The 18,511-nt window shown below is 37.4% G+C and overlaps 3 protein-coding genes across 4 annotated transcripts; all 3 read left to right on the forward strand.

Annotated features, from left to right (window-relative positions):
• The first annotated feature begins 5,241 nt into the window (after positions 1-5,241).
• Positions 5,242-6,240, forward strand: LOC133715753 (germin-like protein subfamily 1 member 8). Its single transcript, XM_062142394.1, has 2 exons — positions 5,242-5,461; positions 5,587-6,240. The coding sequence occupies exons 1-2, from the start codon at positions 5,317-5,319 to the stop codon at positions 6,132-6,134; spliced, it is 693 nt and encodes a 230-aa protein (XP_061998378.1). The 5' UTR covers positions 5,242-5,316; the 3' UTR covers positions 6,135-6,240.
• A 2,215-nt stretch (positions 6,241-8,455) lies between these two features.
• On the forward strand, positions 8,456-13,957 carry LOC133717943 (uncharacterized). 2 transcript variants are annotated; one of them, XM_062144714.1, is made up of 14 exons: positions 8,456-8,592; positions 8,835-8,909; positions 9,029-9,230; positions 9,438-9,512; positions 9,601-9,702; positions 9,875-9,912; positions 10,013-10,126; positions 10,891-11,005; positions 11,123-11,313; positions 11,396-11,512; positions 12,230-12,310; positions 12,493-12,728; positions 12,832-12,871; positions 13,186-13,955. In XM_062144714.1, exons 2-14 carry the CDS (start codon positions 8,862-8,864, stop codon positions 13,792-13,794), a joined length of 1,968 nt encoding a protein of 655 aa, XP_062000698.1. In that variant the 5' UTR covers positions 8,456-8,592; positions 8,835-8,861; the 3' UTR covers positions 13,795-13,955. The 2 variants fall into 2 exon arrangements, with proteins under 2 accessions (XP_062000698.1, XP_062000699.1); XM_062144715.1 differs by having other exon boundaries at positions 8,527-8,592; positions 9,029-9,186; positions 13,186-13,957.
• Positions 13,958-14,460: 503 nt separating this feature from the next.
• Positions 14,461-16,547, forward strand: LOC133715834 (LIM domain-containing protein PLIM2b). The gene is made up of 5 exons (XM_062142493.1): positions 14,461-14,863; positions 15,110-15,203; positions 15,319-15,350; positions 15,589-15,678; positions 16,059-16,547. The coding sequence occupies exons 1-5, from the start codon at positions 14,729-14,731 to the stop codon at positions 16,347-16,349; spliced, it is 642 nt and encodes a 213-aa protein (XP_061998477.1). The 5' UTR covers positions 14,461-14,728; the 3' UTR covers positions 16,350-16,547.
• Positions 16,548-18,511: the final 1,964 nt, after the last annotated feature.

The raw sequence follows: 18,511 nt of genomic DNA on the forward strand, positions 1-18,511 counted from the left end.
TAGGATATGACATAATAAAGAGGCAAATTGTCCTGTTTGGAAAATATATCTCGAAGTCAAACCTCTGAAAGCAGATTTGGGTGAAGCGAAATCTCCTTAAGGCTAATTTAGGTGAGAAGTAATTCCCTAACTGCAAATCGATGTGAGGAGAGATCTCCTCAAGGTGAATGTGGGTAAGGAGATATCTTCTTAAAGTGAATCTTGGTGAGGAGTATTTCCTCCGAGGGAAATCCGAGTGAGGAGTGGAAGAGGAGAAATTCCCTCAAGATAATTTTGGGTGGAGGATTGAACCAATTTACCTGTGAAGGTAATTTTGATCATGCCACCTAAGATGAAGACCACAGAGTTAGAACAGCTGGTCATGGTGCTCAAGAGAATATCGTTTATGGGAGGAGGATTAGAGGTGCAACTGATGATCAAAGTACCACATCTGATGTTTCTTTAGTTGTCTTAAGTTTTGATTCTATCAGTTTAGGCACAAAGCACAGTGGGACCTCAAATGAATCTCATGAAGGGAACAATCAATTTGGCTATGACGCTTATCAATACGGAGAAATACATGATCAGTTATCCAATTGGATTCATCTTTATTATTCTATTATAGGAGAAACAGTCGGCAGGTCCAAAGAGATCTATAACTATCATGTTCATTACTACAATTCGTACTATATGAGTCATATGTTTTGGTCTGTTATTGTAGTTTCGTAGACCAACGAGCGACTTTTCAACCGCCTATAGTCTCTTTTTGGATATAGATGAAGTTGACATTCATTTTTTTTTTTGGATCAAATCCAAACCCATAGGGCGGGTGCCAATATATTCATCTAAAGCTAGTATATGTCATTACATACCATTCCGCTGCCATCTACAGACAGATAAGAAGATAGTGGTAGTACCCACAATAGTACATAGAAATAGACCCACTCATTAGACATGTCAAGTACGTAGACATAACGGAGTTCCTCCTTTGGTACTACTCCAGAGGCGCTAGAGATACATACAAACGTGCATTAGCTTCCTAAAAGGAAATTATTGTAAAAGCCTACACTGAAACATAATTTATGGACTAGGGCATAAACCCTAGCCCAAAACTCGAAGCCCAAGAGGGCATCCACCAAAGTAAAACCACGCAAGACCCATCAAGCCTGGTTTAAGCCAGTCCACCATCGTCATTCCCTCCTCCCCCCTCCCTGCGTATCAGTCCGGCCATGCTCCGTCGACCCATGACCTGCATCACCACAATCCACGCCGCCACTGCCATTTACCGTCCATGACCCAAACCGCCACGAGCTACGCCACCACAAGTCCATAAATCGACTCTTTCAAAAAATATATATTTTTTATATATTCCCGATATTTTTGATATCTCATTTTTTCAAATTTCGATGATATGTAAAAATCTATATTTTAATCCTCGGCCAGAGTACGCTTATGAAAGAAACCAAAAGAAATGGTCAGTTGAAAGGACTCGGATCCTCTCCTGAGCTTGTTTCTCTCCTAACTTACCTAAGCTTTTCACTAGATTTAGACACATGGCTAATATAAAATCTAATTATCCAAATCTTCTTGAATTACTAATTTTACAATAATACCCTTTCTAAATTTTTGTCCTACTCTATCTCTTCTCTATTCTTTCCTTCTTCTCCTCTGTTCTTTTCTTCTTCTTCTCTCTTCTTGTCAGCTCCCTCTCTGTTCTTCTTTACCATACATAATGTACATATCTATGGCTCAATAATTTGGCCCCGACCCTAACCCCAGTCATCTCAAATAAATATTGACTAGTTGCTGTTTGTATTTGTGATGAAGAAGAAACCCACTAAACCCTCCTCACTTGGCCAAACACTGGAAAAAATTCAAACTTTCTCAATATTTGACCAAAATAATCAAATAGGAACAAGACCCAGATCAATTACCAAACACTCGAAGAAGAAAGAAAGTTTGGGTCCCCAATTCACCAAAGCTCACCCACTAAACCTTAAGGAAAGAACACTCTAAACCCTCCTCAATTTTCCGGCGACACCCAATTCACCAAAGGGGACGGGGACTTCGTCACGCTCCGGTAAAGGCCAGAGGATTGTTAAAGGTGAGAGCTTTCACCTTGGGCCGGTCGGAAAACTGGTTTTGGTGTTCTGTGTGTCGTCGGAAAATTGAAAGATTGAAACTTTGTGGTGTTTTTTTTATAGGAATGGGACTGCAAAGAAAAATAAGAAGAACGAAGAAAAATAAAAACATCAAATAAGAAGACCAAAGAAAAATAATTGCAAGAGTGAGATAAAATCAGGAAGGGAACAATTGAAAATTAGCTCTGCTATGATCGTGATTTTAAAGGAAGATGATGAAGGGGCAACCTGGGTTTGAAATAGATGAAGAAGACAAATGAGCGTTGTCCTTGGTCGTGAAATGAGCAATGAGCAAGGATTAAAAAATTAAAATAAAAGTATAGTGGGGAGAAATTGATGTCCAAAATTGATACCAGCCGCTAGATGTAATTATATACACTTGTCACTGTTGTTTAAAACTTAAGCAGGTTAGGTAGATAAAGAGGAGGATTCTCTCCCCAGTTGAAAACTACTAGTACCACTATACACATGTTCTTAATGCTGAACTGAAGGGTAAGAGATAAAAAGTCTTGCACTCGTGGTTTGAAGTTTGTTTCTACTTTCTAGGGTGCAGGTGAACTTGTGGAAATGCATGACCAAAACTCTAGAAGACATTTGAGGGGCTGTCAATTCCGGGAAGCTATGGTCAACATTATCCAGATTGATGTTAATTAGTTGATATATTATCGTTCTCTTTGGTACAAATATTGGAATTAATGAATCATATCACTAAACATTTGGAACACTTGATTTCCATTCGTTAACTACTACCTAAAATATTTAATCTTTGTTTTTTTTTTTTGGTTAAAACGGACACTGGAAAGAGAAAGCTCTCCAACCCCAATTTATTGAGAGAAAGAGAAAAAAAAGTTACAACCATAGGGGAAGAGCAAGACCTCCCTCACGAGAAATCAGATCAACAATAGAAACAACCTAAACAACTTAACATATTCAAAAATTTGGGAGACCAAGTTCATCTCGCCGACAATACTGAAGGATGGAAGCAGTCATGATGCCAGTCAAGGATAAACCCATATTAGCAAGAGCATCAGCCACTTGATTGCCCTCCCTAAAAATATGAGAAGATCGAAAATGCATCTGTGAGATAAGGTGCAAGCAATTACTCCAAGCAACCTAAAATATTTACTCTGGTTAATCTCATTAGCCACCTCTAATTAACTAGCTCTCTTCTTTTTGTTTCTACCTCTCATCTTCCTCGTGGTATAAACTGATAGAATTCCTAGCTCACTGTGCTGAGCTCATACCTAATGTCGGAATGTCGAACTTTATTACAAAAGCCACCTCAAGGTTTAAACTGATATACTGTTAGTGCAAAATATTGTAGGATTGGCATTTCCTAGCTCAACATCCAAGAGTCTTTATAATTTCGGCTACTATATATACATCTCTTGGACCTTCATAAGTATGGACTGCTTCAAGACTTCTTGCACGTCTCATCTCAACACTCTGCCATTAGGTAATTCTTGCATTCATATGCATGCTCATACTTGTGTATAGGAGTGATCTTGTCGTTCTCTCCTAATTCAGGATTGAACCTGCTTTTCAATCCTGATGTGCTGACTTGGAATTGTGCTAATATATATTACTCCAACGACCTAACTTCTATAGGTTTTGGAGTGTCGTTTTTTCTGGTCCATTCCCATCCGAAACCCAACAAAAATCTTATCACTTCGTTGTTCAATACACACACACACACACACACACACACACGGTGTTTTGGGGATTTTAGGCCTCGTTTGGTTTGCAGAATTGAGGACTCAGGAAAGGAAAGTCATTACTTAATTTCCTTTGTTTGGTAACCACAAACTCCGGAAATACTATCCTGACAGAGGGGAAAGTAGGGGATTGATTTTCCCTTCTTATTTCCTAGCATTTATTACAAAAGTTTTGGACAACAATACCCTTTCTATAAAAAATTGGTGTACTTTTGAATTTTTATGATGTTGTTTTTATTTTAAAATACAAGGGTATTATTGAAATATTGATATATTTTTACTTTCGTTTTTGCATCAACCAAACACCGGAAGGGAAATCAAATGGTCTTTCAAGAATAATTTCCTTGCTTTACCAAACAGAGGAAATGAAACCTGAACAAGAACTTTAGTTTCCCTTCCCCATGGGAAAGACAAGGGAATTGATTTCCCTTCCGTGAACCAAACGAGGCCTTAGGGTTAGTGAGCGAATCCATCATAATATCTTCGCTGCCTCTTTTTTCTGCCCTTATTGTCTACAGAAAGCATCAGCCATAATTTCATATGAGAACCCTTCATGAGCTGTTCCATGCTTAACTCTTGAAGGATTATTAAATCCCAAAGCTGATCCTTCAAATTTGTTCTTATGCTTCTATGTGTGTCATGTTGCATAATTCTAACTAGTTTGTTAGAGAGTTGAGTTGTGCCTAAAGGCGATTGACAAGCGAGAGAATTCTTGTGCCGTTGTTGAGAAGATGATCATGAATCAAGTCTGTATGACAAAGCAATAGCAAGAGTGTGTAGAGCTCTACTGCCTCATGAAATGAGTTTGGTGAGATGAGTAAGAATTAGTCTCTTATGTATTGTTTCCTTTCATAGTGGATTGATTCAACCGGTATAGTGCCCGCAGTTGTTTTCCTTTTTTTAAGGGTTTTAATGCTTCAACAAATATGGTGTGATGTTTTAATTTTCCTGATGGTTTGGTATTTTGAGAAATCATAACTTGTTCAAGGAATTTGATATCAGTGGTTACAATTAGGACCGAAGCTATTTTGCAATCCTAGTCTAGAACAGCAACCATTTTGCAATCTTAAATCGGAAGTTTGAAGTTGTTGGGTTTGTTAGTCATCCTATTAGTTTGAAATTGTTGGGTTTGTTAGTCATCCTATTAATTAGTTTGAAATTATGCCTCCATTCTGTACTTACATATACCCTTAATATTTTGTCAATATTTATAAATAAGGCAAAGAGAGGGTCAATTAATTAGCACGGCACACAAGAATTGGTACAGAATCCAAGTCTTTACCTGCTTCTTAATACCTTTTCAAAGTTACTACAGCTTGGCTGCTTCCATATAGACATGACAAATCCAAGACCAGTTCAAATGTATTTCTCTCCGTCTCTTCCATCTATAAATAGGCATTTGCTCCATACAACATTTTCATCCACCTCCAATTATCTCTTATACAAAACACTAACATATACGAGTATTGCACTCACTCACGATGATGAAAGGTGCTCATTTCCCTACAGCTGCTGCTTTTGCCCTATTGGCATTGGCAACCTTCCACCTTGTATCTGCCTCTGATCCTAGTCCTCTCCAAGATTTCTGTGTAGCACTTAACACCACACAAACTGTTGTTTCTGCTGGTATATAGTAGTCACTACTCACTAGGATATGTATATATTATTTCCCATATGTATGGAGATTATATGATTAATTTTTCTATTTGCATGAATGCATGCATGTTCTGATATGATGTTCCATTTTGCAGTGTTTGTGAATGGAAAATTCTGCAGGGACCCAAAGCTTGCAACAGCAGATGATTTCTTCTTTTCCGGGCTCCGGATTCCTGGAAACACATCAAATCCGCTAGGTTCCGACGTCACCCCAGCTAATGTGGAGCAAATAGCAGGGCTGAACACTCTTGGGATATCCCTAGCTCGCATAGACTTTGCACCAAATGGCGGACTAAACCCTCCTCACACCCACCCTCGAGCCACGGAAGTCCTTATGGTCATGGAAGGCACTCTCTACGTTGGCTTCGTTTCATCTGACAACAGCCTCTTCACCAAAGTGTTGTACAAGGGAGATGTGTTTGTCTTCCCAGTTGGTCTCATTCACTTCCAGTTCAACATCGGAAAGGATAAAGCCGTAGCCATTGCAGCTCTTAGCAGCCAGAATCCAGGTGTCATCACCATAGCCAATGCAGTGTTCGGCTCCAACCCTCCAATCAACCTTGATGTTCTCACCAAGGCCTTCCAAGTTGACAACAATGTCGTTCAGTATCTCCAGAAACAGTTCTGGTATGACAACAATTAAGAACATGCTATAACAAATGTATTACGATGGCCATATGTGCCATATTGTACGACACATAATCTAATTAAGCTTAATTAAAAATAAGACGGTAGTTACTTATGTAATACACCTCATCCTTGATCAGTGGATTATTGGAACTTGAGTATTAATAAATTCTTGCATCATATAAAGGGTCTGTGTGCCCTATCTCTAAATCTCTTTCAGGACAACATTATCAGGAGGCTGCTAATATAAAATGATAACACTACACCAACTTTCCAAATCCCTGAAAGAGTTACATTATATTCCAAGGCACTCACATGCTTCCTGGAAGGGAAGGCTATATATACGTGTATGTGTAACAAAAAAAACAAAGAAAACGAAAAGCCCGAGAGGTTGGTGGTCACTCTTTCTATCTATAGTTCGTGTGTAGACATCTTCTTGTTTTGGTCAAATGAAACATGCATGTATAATGTGCAATGTGCTTATAAAAAATAATAATAATAATAACGTGTGATGTGTAAACTTTATTGTGTTTTGTCGGTGTAGAAAATTTGCAACCTTCTTCAGTTTTTCTTTTTTTAAAAGAGGACGTCACGCCTTTATTCTGATAAAAAATAAATAACTATACAATATGACTTACCCAAGAGGGTCACATCAATAGCAAACCATTCAGACTATCCTAATACAACCTAATGAAATCACCATTGGACCTAGAACCAAACTCTAAACAATGTAATCTTTACTATTATAAATAGAGGCCCTCTTTTGGTGTCAAGGTTTCACTAAATTTTGAAGTACCTATAATACCCTTCAATAACATAATTATCAAATTAAGTTAATAAAATATAAATAGATAAAAGTGTAAAAGTGTAATTAGCCAAACTACCATTATTTTATGTCCAAAAAATAAATAACAACTATTCTTTTTAGTCAATCTATTTTCCATTAACATCACAATAACGTTGCTAGTTTGAATAAATGGAAGACAAATTCATGGACTAATAGTTCTATATAGGATTGATTAATTCATGAAAGACAAACTCAACTATAACTTAATTCCAAAAAACCTCTCAAACTCTCTCTCTCTCTTTGAGCTCTAAAGTCGGCAGCGGACTTTTTGCACTGTGAGATCGCTTTCATCCGGTTGCGGCCTGACGTCTAGGCTGGTCTCCGGCCTCGCTGACGTTTTGTGGTCTGCTGCCGGATGGGTATTGATGCTGTTGTCTGAGGAAGCTCTTAGAAGGGTGTTATGCTTAAGGTTTTGCAGGTTGGTTTCGGCATCTGGTCTAGTGGAAATCTCTGAGGCGCGTTTGTCGTCCTGAATAGAATCAGAGGGCCTTGTCGACGACGTCTTGGACTGACGGCGTCGTGGTTTTGTTCTGATTCGATGGAAGGATGGGTCGTGGGACGCTGGTAGAGGTGATGTTGTTCCGTGGAGGTGTGAGTCACGGCAGTGTGGGTCACGACGGCGTAGGTCGAGGCGAAGCTATACCAGAGTTGTGACTTGCGGCGACGGGGATGCAGAGGGAGACTGGGCCTAGGCTAAGCCAGGCTTTATGAACTTTGAGTGGGAACTTTCCCTTGGGCTGCTTTATAGACTTGAAATTTTGGGCTGGGTTTTGCCTTTAGGCCTATACTATGTTTTTAGTTTAGTCTATTTACAATAATTTCATTTGTTAGGAAGCTATGCACTTTTAGTGCACGATGGTGTCTCTAGCGCCTCTTGAGTAGTACCAATTGAGACTTCATGTTATTTTCTACGTATTTAATATCTAATGAGTGGACTTATTTCTATATACCACTGTGGGTACAACCGTGCTTCAGCAATCTGAAAAACCCAAAACAGTTTCGCCACCGCCGGGTCTCCAACCGGCCGGACGCTCCACCGACGGAGTTTCCCAGTCCATCCTCTTCCGATCCAGAGCACCTCCCTTTCGAAATCAGATCTGGGGTTATCCACAGATCCAACCCAGAAAAACTGCCCCTACTATCTTTTTGTTTGTCTATAGATGACAGCGAAATGATATGTAATGATCATTCTGACTTGTGATGAATTTATTTATGCCCGAAATAGTTTGATTCAAAAAATTATAACATAATTCCATGATAGAAATTACTCCAACAACTAAATACTTTTGTTTATATAAAAAATTGTATAATGAGAATTGTTTTTTTTTTTTGAAAGGATAATGAGAATTGTTATTAGCACACCTTTTTAATTTATTATTTTTATTTTACAATAACTAACTGGGAACAAAAATCGGAGGAGGTCTTTCTTGACTGGTGGGGTGAAGAAGAAGATCAAGATTAAAAGACTTCTGTAATATCTGGGACCCATTGGACATATATATATAAAGACAAAACTTCCCACATGGACAGATTTATACAAACAAGTTACAGAAAAGACTGAATCTTGTTTGCTTAAGCTTTACTTCGGGCTTTCCTGCTGGTGACACCATCTTTCTCTTCATCAACGGTGAACTGATTTCATGTTTTACTCCATTTAACTTATTGATTGAAAGGGTTTAGATTCTCTTCTTACAAGCTCTTACTTATCTGAACTCTTTTCCGGTTTATGATCACCTTCATTGCTCTGAACCCAGTTCATTTTTGAGTTGGGAGTACCCAGTTGCATATATATAATTTGCTCATTTGGAAGATAAGTAAAGGGTTTTGAGTTTTCTGGGTTCTAATGATAATTGATAAATTTATGTGTAGGTAAATTCTGGGACTTTGTTTGTAGAAATGGAAATCCATGAAGGAGGTGTAATTCGCAATTGTGTGATCAAGCTGGTTAGTTCTGTTGGAACTGTTGTTAATGTTCTTTGCCTTGAAAGAATCTTTTACTTGATTCTATATAGTATTATAGTAAAGATTGGGAGGGTTGAGTGTGTGTTGATGTTGAACTGCAGAGGGAGGATTGTAAAAGGAGAAGGGACAAGGTCTATGTTGGCTGTGGTGCTGGTTTTGGAGGTGACAGGCCTTTGGCAGCTCTTAAGTTGCTGCAGAGAGTCAAAGAGCTCAACTATATCGTGCTTGAATGCCTCGCAGAGCGCACCCTTGCTGAACGGTATCAAGTTATGGTTTCGGGTGGTGATGGTTATGATTCAAGGAGTATGTGTCTGTTATATATGTGACGTTTGTTCTTTATTTGTTTATTGATCTTAAGTTAGTTCCTTTGGTACCTGTTTGATATTGATCTAATCTTCTTGAATAAGAATCTGACTACAGTTGATAAGAAAGTCTCAGTTTTGCTGGCATTCTACTGTTTAAACTTCCTTCTTTTGATAATTCCTTCTATTGTACTTTTTAATGACGCAGTTTCTGACTGGATGCGATTGCTCCTTCCTTTGGCTGTAGAGAGAGGAACTTGCATAATCACCAACATGGGTGCAAGTGAGGACCTAAATCAATGCAGTTTCCATATTTTTACTTGGCAAGCCTTTTCATTTATCTAACTGTTGAATTCTATCTTTCTTGCAAGTGGATCCACCGGGGGCACAGGAAAAGGTTATAGAAATAGCCAGCAGCTTGGGGCTTAGTGTTTCTGTTGCTGTGGCTCATGAGATTTCTCTCACAAATATAGGTATACAATAGTAGGCACAAACTAAACTATAGGGGGGTTCCTGACACCAATTATAACACAATCCTTATTTTGATGGAAGCTTAAGGGGTTGTACTATGTACCTTTTCTTTTATTTTTGTATCAACTGAAACTTCTATTTAATACAGCACATATATTTTGAATGTCTATGTAGGTTCAGCCTCTCATGAGAAGTCATTTTTGTTGGAAGGTGTAAGAATCTAGTACTCTTGCATTTGATTTCTGTTTATAAATGATGTTTGTATCGTGCTCGGAAAAGGTTGATCTCACACCTTTGTTCTAACTTGTGAAGGGTATTAGCACCTATCTGGGAGCGGCTCCGATTGTTGAATGTTTGGAAAAGTATCAGCCAAATGTAATTATAACTTCACGGGTTGCAGATGCTGCCTTATTTTTAGCACCAATGGTATGAAATGATGATTTATTTATTTTTTCCAATACAATAATTCATAGCCTTGTCTGAGGGTGTAGCAACTGAAACCAGACATTTAGCAAGGAAGATGAGTGCACTCACCACCCCAGCACTTAGGGTTATTGATTACTGTAGTAAGTAATCAATAAGCTTTTTGGTTGTTAAGTGAATGTTTCATTGGTCTAGTTTTATATACCATAACATCCACATAATCATTTTACTTATTGAAGCACTCTTGATAATTAATTTAACTAAAGTAAGCCTTTGGAACCTATTCAGTTGGGTGCTTAAATCTTTAAACCAAAAACTCACTTATACAAGATCATAAGTCATAACATATATATCAATCCTTCTTGATTTCATATTTCTTCACATGCCCCTTGATATTAGTTATAAGATTGAAACTTACTTCAATGATGGAACTAATTCAAAATATGAACCAATTATTCCAATAACTGAAATGTTGTTGACATTTATCTAGGAAAAAGGGTTATCTAACACCAAACATGACCACTATGATTGAGCAATATTATATCTTTCTTTCTTAAAATCATGCCAAGTTAAGAAGTTCTATGTTCATTATTTCAATATAACGTTGTCCTGTTGACCTGATTGCTTGGGGAATGATATCATTGTGTGTATATTTTTATTTTTTCACTACTGACAGCATTTGAAAATTTAGTTCTCTTACTTTCTTAGTTCTTCTGTAGTCATTTCCTTTTAGAAGGAATGCTGAATTATTATAGTGGTATGTTTAGATTTATGAACTTGGTTGGAACTGGGACAACTTGGAGCAGCTAGCACAGGGGTCTCTGGCAGGCCATCTTCTAGAGTGTGGTTGTCAACTCACAGGGGGATACTTCATGCACCCAGGTGAGCTTTTATTTTAGTTACTTCATAAAACAGTAAGGGTCATCAAGGCAGAATTGCAATGTATACGTATTTGATATTACTGCTTTTTTAAGTATGTTTTTTTTTTTTTTACTGTAGGGGACAAGTCTCGAGACATGTCTTCCTCTCAGCTCCTAGACTTGTCACTTCCTTATGCTGAAATTAGCTCTGATGGAAAAGTATGTGTAGCGAAGGCAGAGGGTAGTGGTGGGGTTTTGAACTTCAGTACATGTGCTCAACAACTTCTTTATGAGATCGGGAATCCAGGTGCTTATGTAACTCCTGATGTGGTACGTGAAATCAGTGTGTCAAGCATTTTTTTTTTTTGAAATATATGGGGATGATAAAGAAAAAGATTCTTCTCAATTGCAGATAATTGATATCCGGGATGTTTCATTCTACCCATTATCAAGTTGTAAGGTCCTCTGTGCTGGAGCAAAACCATCTGCAGTATCAGTTCCTGATAAACTCCTGCGGTTGGTTCCAAAGGTACATTCTTACGGTTAAAGAAAAAAAAATTATTCAATTTCATAGTATTATGGGTTTTGAACTTTGCTCGAGTGGTAGATTTCTGGTTTAAAGTCCTTGTGTGAGTAACTTAATTTCAATTATGTGAAAATCTTGGAACCCATTGACTGCAACTTCTAATTTCCTTAAGAGTCTTGGTGGTCATATAATGTCTGCCACAAATAATGTCTGCTCTAGTTCCAGTAATTCCTCTAATGCTGTTTTCTTGAGATAAAGGCTGCTAAATGATAGATAACTTTTGCATCCTTTAAAAAGAAAGAAAAGAGATTAAATTTGTTTATCAATTCCTTTCTTTTCCATGTCCTTTTTCCTGTGCATGTTATTTCCAATATCTTTTCTAACATAGTATTTATTAGTATCCCTGCTTCATACTATAATACTTGGCTGCTCTTTGTGATCTCGGCCTTCTTACCTCTCTGATATGTTCCTTTACTACACTGCTTAAGCTATAATACTCATCTACTCACTTTGAAATCTGTTGTGGGTTGTTTTACCTCATAAAATGCTATACAAGGCAAAATTATGCTTTGATGTCCTAATCCTTATCTGTCACTAACTTAAGCATGTCTTGCCATGTGAGATCAATAGTTCTTTCCCTCTTTCACCTAATGTGAGCATAATTAACACTGTTCTTGGCTGGTTCCTTGTTGGCTAATGCTTTACTCTTCTAGTTTTCAGGACTATGGTTGGAAAGGATGGGGTGAAATATCTTATGGAGGATTTGAATGTGTTAAACGTGCCAAGATTGCTGAATTTCTGGTAGATAAATTTAAAACCCTTAATACCATGTTATTGTGATTCCTTCAATTTGCCTTGTTGGTTATGTGAAAGTGTAGTTGTTTTACTTCTTCTGTTCTTTGAATGACAGCGTTCAAATTGATTTTGCTTTACTTGGAAACTTCCCAAAAGCTTAGCTTTTTCCTGTGTCTATATTATATTAGGTGAGATCATGGATGGAAGAAGTAATTCCTGATGTTAGCAGCCATGTAGTTTCTTATATAGTTGGGCTTGATAGCCTGAAGGCAACTGGTCTTAGTGACAGTGCTTCATGTCATATGGTTAGCGATATTAGGTTACGCATGGATGGGTTATTCAAGCTAAAGGAGCATGCAGTCCAATTTATTACAGATTTTACTGCTTTATATACAAATGGACCAGCTGGTGGTGGTGGTATCAGGTAAATTTGTTATCACTTTTTGCATCTTTCTTTTTCTCTTTCTTAAATCAGCAGCTTGCCACCTGAGAAATCACCTGTGACCTTGTTCACCTTTTTATTGCAGCACTGGACACAAGAAAGAGATCATCCTTGAAAAATATTTGGTACTCTCTTGCTCTTCCTCACCTCCTCAACTACAAAGCGATTTTCTTTAATCACCCTTTTCATAAACTTGAAACTTGAATCATAAGTATAGTAATCAGTAGTTCCTGTCCCTTTTCCCTTTCTTTTTTTGTGTCTTGTTAAATTTTTTTTCTTATTGAACCTTTAATGTTAGTGTCCCACTTCTGTCCAACAAACATCTGTTACAACTACTATTTTGACTGATAAGATCAGGTTTTCAACTCAACTGGTGACCATATTTTTTACACATAACAAAATAAGTGAAAAAAGAAAATAAAATTGTGTTGCCTTTCAGGTCAAGCGTGAACACGTATTCTGGCAGACTGCAGTAAAGCACACCAGAGTGATGAAATCAAATAAAACAGGAATTGAATTTCAAGATGGGACAAATATTAGTCTTCCTTGTGTGTCTGCATTGCCGTTTTCAGAAGCAAGTGAAGTCGATTCTTCTATTAATGTTCCATTTTCTGGAAGAATCTCTCCTGCTCCATCTGGCCAGAAAATTCCACTCTATGATGTAGCACATAGCCGAGCTGGAGACAAAGGAAATGACTTGAATTTTTCTATCATCCCACATTTTCCTCCAGATGTAGAGAGGTTGGAGAGGATCATAACACCGCAGTGGGTAAAGAAAGTAGTGTCAACTCTTTTAAATTCCTCTTCTTTTCCAGATGCGGATGCCATCAATGAAAGAGACAAATGGGTCGACGAAAATGTAAAGGTGGAAATTTATGAAGTGAAGGGAATCCGATCTTTGAATGTAGTGGTTAGGGACATTCTTGATGGTGGTGTAAACTGCTCTAGAAGAATTGACCGGCATGGAAAGACCATCTCCGATCTCATACTGTGTCAGCAAGTTGTATTGCCTCCATGGTTGGGTCGTTCAAGAACTCTTATTGCTTGATTTGCTCTAATGGGGTTAGTTTTGCATTACTATCTCACCTGTATAGCCAATGTGCCTTTCTTTTACCATGCGTATATGTCAATACTTTATATTTTCAGTTTGAGTTGGGATATGAAATGTTTGTATACTCAGAATTCTTGGTTGCGATAATTACAAGTGTTGTTGCGCTCAATTTAATCTGCTCTGGAATTGTACTTTTCACTGTAACTAATGGTTTTATTTTTTTATAAAAAGAAGACATGAATAGTGTTCTTGGAATACAATTTTCAATCGCGAGTGAAATAATCTTTTTTTTTTTTTCTTTTGGCAGTGATACTCAAAAGTAAATAAAAAAAAATGTAAAATTTTAGAAGGCAAAAATCTGGACCATTGGATCACCTATTGCCTCAACACTATCTTTTGCCATTACTAATCCTTGCAGTTTCTTTTTTTTTTTTTTTTTCAATAATCCTTGCAGATTTTAAAAGGGTGGAGTGATTTTCACACATATGAAGAATTCTAATTTTAACTAACATAACTACCAACAACCAAATAGCAAAACAGTTGGCTGGCTATCAATCTGTCATCTTAAACTTTTTTTCTCTTGAAAAGGTCAGAACACCAACCTGGTTTCACTCCAATCCAATCAGATAACATCCACAATTTGAGCAATACATTTCCCACATAACATCCTTGCATTAGTCTCCATTCACTTGCTTCTATTTACCAGCATGACAATATCCATTATAATCTGATATAAATATACTTTTATTAAGACACACCAGAGACTTTGTTCAATCTCCATTTCGATCTGAGGTACCGGTAACAAGCACGGTGCTTCTTCCCTTATTCAAACTCGGCTTTGATCCTCAGACACCTGAGTTGAAGAAGAAAAAAGCACACATTTCTACCAAATTTCTGGGATTTTTGGATCTCTTTGAATAAGGGAGAAACAATGGCATTTACAGGAACTTTGGATAAATGCAAGGCTTGTGATAAGACTGTTTATGTGGTTGATATGTTGTCCCTTGAAGGAGTACCTTATCATAAATCCTGCTTCAAATGCAGCCACTGCAAAGGGTTTCTCTCGGTATTTATACTTCTGTGATCGTCTTTCTCCTTGCCTTCACTTTAAAACACTGTATATGTGCATTGTTTTTTCTTTTCTTGAGTTTGTCTTCGATTCTCAACCATTGATTGATAGGGGTTCATCCTAAGACTCATATCGATCAACGGTTAACAATCATTCACGCATGAGTGAGACTCATACAGGAAATTTGCAGATTTATTGTTTGGATCATCTAAAAATGGAAATGAATGAGATAATTTTTGACAGATGAGCACCTATTCCTCCATGGATGGAATCCTCTATTGCAAACCTCATTTTGAGCAGCTTTTCAAGGAATCTGGGAATTTCAGCAAGAATTTTGGTGAAACTTCTTTTCCTGTTCCTTCATTTCTTTATTTTTTGAATTGATAGCCGCTACTTTTCTTTTTCCTTCTTTAACTAACAATGTTTATTATGATGCATGAATCTCATTGCAGCAAAGTCCGCTGAGAAGCAGAGTGAAGTACTGGTATGTATGCTCACTTTCACATGCATATTGTATATATTTCTCACCAACCATGATCAAAGCCCAATGCCTGGCATTCAAACTTGGTTTTAATCCCAATCAACTTCTAAATTTTTGGAACTGATGCCAGCTATTGGTGAATGGAAATTCATGATGATGATGACCAATTGATCAAAACTGTATGTTTTCTCTTGAGATAATTGACCTAGTGTAACATGTGAAATATGACATTGTCCTACAGAATAGGGCACCCAGCAAACTCTCTTCCATGTTCTCTGGAACCCAAGACAAGTGTGCAACTTGCTCAAAGACAGTCTATCCACTGGAGAAGGTATGCATTATTAAAAGGAATCTTCCATCAACATATATACATTCATTGATTCAAATACCCTTTCTTCTCAGTACTAGAAAAATGTTATATGCTGCAAAAATGTTAATATTACCAGTCACTCATTTAGATATACTGATAACAATGGTACGGATCTATGATCGTGTTGGATAGTAGATACAATGTTCTCTTTCCGCGTTTATGTTGTCAAATTCTTGATATAGATTATAGACCATTCTTTTAGACATGATTCTACCTAATCTCTGATTCTAATTCACAATCGGAAAAAATAACATATCAGATTGTTTGGCAAGAGAACCTTCTCCGAGGCACAGTAAGTTATTATACTGATCTGGAGACTAAGTATGTCTGGTATAAAACAGGTGACATTGGAGGGAGAAAGTTACCACAAGACATGCTTCAGGTGTGCTCATGGGGGCTGTCCCCTTACACATTCATCATATGCTGCTCTTGATGGAATCCTTTACTGCAAGCACCATTTCGCTCAGCTCTTCATGGAGAAAGGAAATTACAGCCATGTGCTCCAGGCTGCTAAGAAAAATGTCACACAACCTAAAGAACCATCTGCTGAAGAGCCCGAAGCCCCTCCAGCCGCAGAACCAGAGCCAGAACCAGAACAACCTAAAGACCAGAATGACCAGTCAGAAGAGTAATCTTAAATTAAATTAATGCATCTTTTTTCCAAGGCCTCTGTCAGAGTTACTTGCATTTTGTTTTCTTGGGTGCAAATTAATCAACCATCCCATCCTGTTCAAATATATGTATAACTCAACTTGTTCACAAATTACTTTGAGATTGTAAGCTGATTTTGAGGTTGGTTGTGTTCAAACAGATCTATGGTTTCATTATTATATCCATTTTTGTTTTCAATTTTTCATTCAGAAGTTAATGTAAAAAGTTTAACCCTAACATTAGTGCCAATGCAAATAAGTTAATGATTAATTTGATGCAATTCATTTTTCTCCCATATGAATAGGGATATGGTGGTAGTTTTATAACCACTGCAAGTGGTCTAGTGGTTCTTGCCTAGTTGGGTGTGCTCCCTAACCTAGGTTCGAACCCCGAAGCTGTCAAAGTGGCCAAGCACTGTGCTGCAATGCACAGTTGGAGCATTTCACATGCGCCGAAAGGGTTTATCTTGGGCCTAGGAAGCCTTTGGGTTCCCTTTGACAAAGTCAAAAAAAAAAAATGGTGGTAGTTTTATAGAAGTGCCCCAATTTTCACTTCTTTTTTTTTAATTTGTTTTTTGTTAAATGACAAGTATGCCTATGTGTTGGTTTTAAATTCTATTAATTCCACTTAATGCTCCCAAAAGAGATCTTATGCTTTTTCTTTCTTTGATTTCATGTCCCACTTTCCCTTCGTGCTTTTTGGAGAAGTGCTTTTGCTTGTTAGAAAGGAAGCAATTTTTTAGCATAGCATATGTCTTGGATTGTATTAATGTTTAGGGTGACTATGCAGAATCTGCAGCCACTATTAGGACACTGGACACATTGATGGGAAGCAGGAATTATTTCACATGTCAGATTGGCAGCTATATAATGTGGTTTGAATCCCAATCCAGAAAAAAACAAATCACTGATTTTGAAAGCAACAATAATATTTTTTTTCTATCCCGATATTGATTCAATTTTGCAAGCCAAAAGATCTTACCAATTTCAAACAAAACATTTTCGGGGAGAGGTTCTAATAAGGACTTCATGATGACTTTCTAATAAATGATTGTGAGGTTAATTTTTCGATTGTATTTTGACAAATCAACCGTTAGATGTTTAGATATGCACGAATAGATCATTCTGAAAATTTTCTTTCAAATTGCTAATTGTTAAGGAACCAAACTAGCATTAAATCAATGGATGAATCAAATCTGTCAAATCTAAACTTTTCATCTTCATAAATGATAAATAAGGATTATGAATGTCTTAACGAATTTCAATTTGATTGAAAATTTGCATAACTAATCTACGCATGAATATTTAAACATCTAATGGTTAATTGGCCAAAATGTGATCGAAAAGCTGGTCTTACAATCATTGTTTAAAAAGTCTTTATTTTAATAGTCATCATTAGAGCCTTATCGAACATTACTATATTACTTAATGTTGTCAATTTTCTTAATTTCTCGATAACACGACTCGAACTCATCATGAGTTGGCTTATTTGCGATGACAATTACTCTACGGACATAAAATGACACAGGCCGGGGCTAAACTCTAAGAAAATGCGTAAGCTAGTTGCTTGCTTAATGCAAAGCATGAATAAACCCGATTTTAATGGAATGAATTTATGAACACGTTATGTATTTGATTCATGTACGAATTAGCTGCAGCCGACAGCACACGCTAAAATCGGTAGACACCTCTCTCTCTCTCGACCCTAGCTTCCCGTCTGTGATGTCTCTCTCTCTCTCTCTGGTCTCTCTGCTCTGGTATATCTGCATATTTATTGCGTTTGCAGGTTCATAACTCATGGGTAGCACAGTATGTGGAGCCAGAGCCATGCATGCATGGATAGGCCGGCAAGTTAGCTCGGAGCCTTTACCGACCTATCCATAAAAGAAACGTCAAAAATGAAATAAGGAACCAAAACGAGCATTAACGATAAGAACATTGTGCAAAACTTTCGTTTTTGGTAAGAAGAGCAAATCATTAGGGAAACACTAGGGCAAAACAAAAATGAAGGCTTTACAAACTTAACTTGCGAAGAGTCAAACCAGAATCACGTCCTGGATCCTTGTTATAATCTTACCTGTCTAGTTGTCTTCGTCTTCTCAAGATGGACAGCGTTGGACGCGGCTATCAATCACATTGAGGCA

This window comes from Rosa rugosa, chromosome 6 (assembly GCF_958449725.1).
Source record: "Rosa rugosa chromosome 6, drRosRugo1.1, whole genome shotgun sequence".
NCBI lineage: Eukaryota > Viridiplantae > Streptophyta > Magnoliopsida > Rosales > Rosaceae > Rosa > Rosa rugosa.

Coding starts and splice junctions, on each gene's coding strand:
- LOC133715753 (XM_062142394.1), top strand. CDS start 5,317: ATGATGAAAGGTGCTCATTTCCCTACAGCTGCTGCTTTTGCCCTATTG. Junction 5,462..5,586: donor ACAAACTGTTGTTTCTGCTG/GTATATAGTAGT, acceptor TCCATTTTGCAG/TGTTTGTGAATGGAAAATTC.
- LOC133717943 (XM_062144714.1), top strand. CDS start 8,862: ATGGAAATCCATGAAGGAGGTGTAATTCGCAATTGTGTGATCAAGCTG. Junction 9,703..9,874: donor GATTTCTCTCACAAATATAG/GTATACAATAGT, acceptor ATGTCTATGTAG/GTTCAGCCTCTCATGAGAAG. Junction 9,913..10,012: donor AGTCATTTTTGTTGGAAGGT/GTAAGAATCTAG, acceptor TAACTTGTGAAG/GGTATTAGCACCTATCTGGG.
- LOC133715834 (XM_062142493.1), top strand. CDS start 14,729: ATGGCATTTACAGGAACTTTGGATAAATGCAAGGCTTGTGATAAGACT. Junction 15,351..15,588: donor AGAAGCAGAGTGAAGTACTG/GTATGTATGCTC, acceptor ATTGTCCTACAG/AATAGGGCACCCAGCAAACT. Junction 15,679..16,058: donor CAGTCTATCCACTGGAGAAG/GTATGCATTATT, acceptor GGTATAAAACAG/GTGACATTGGAGGGAGAAAG.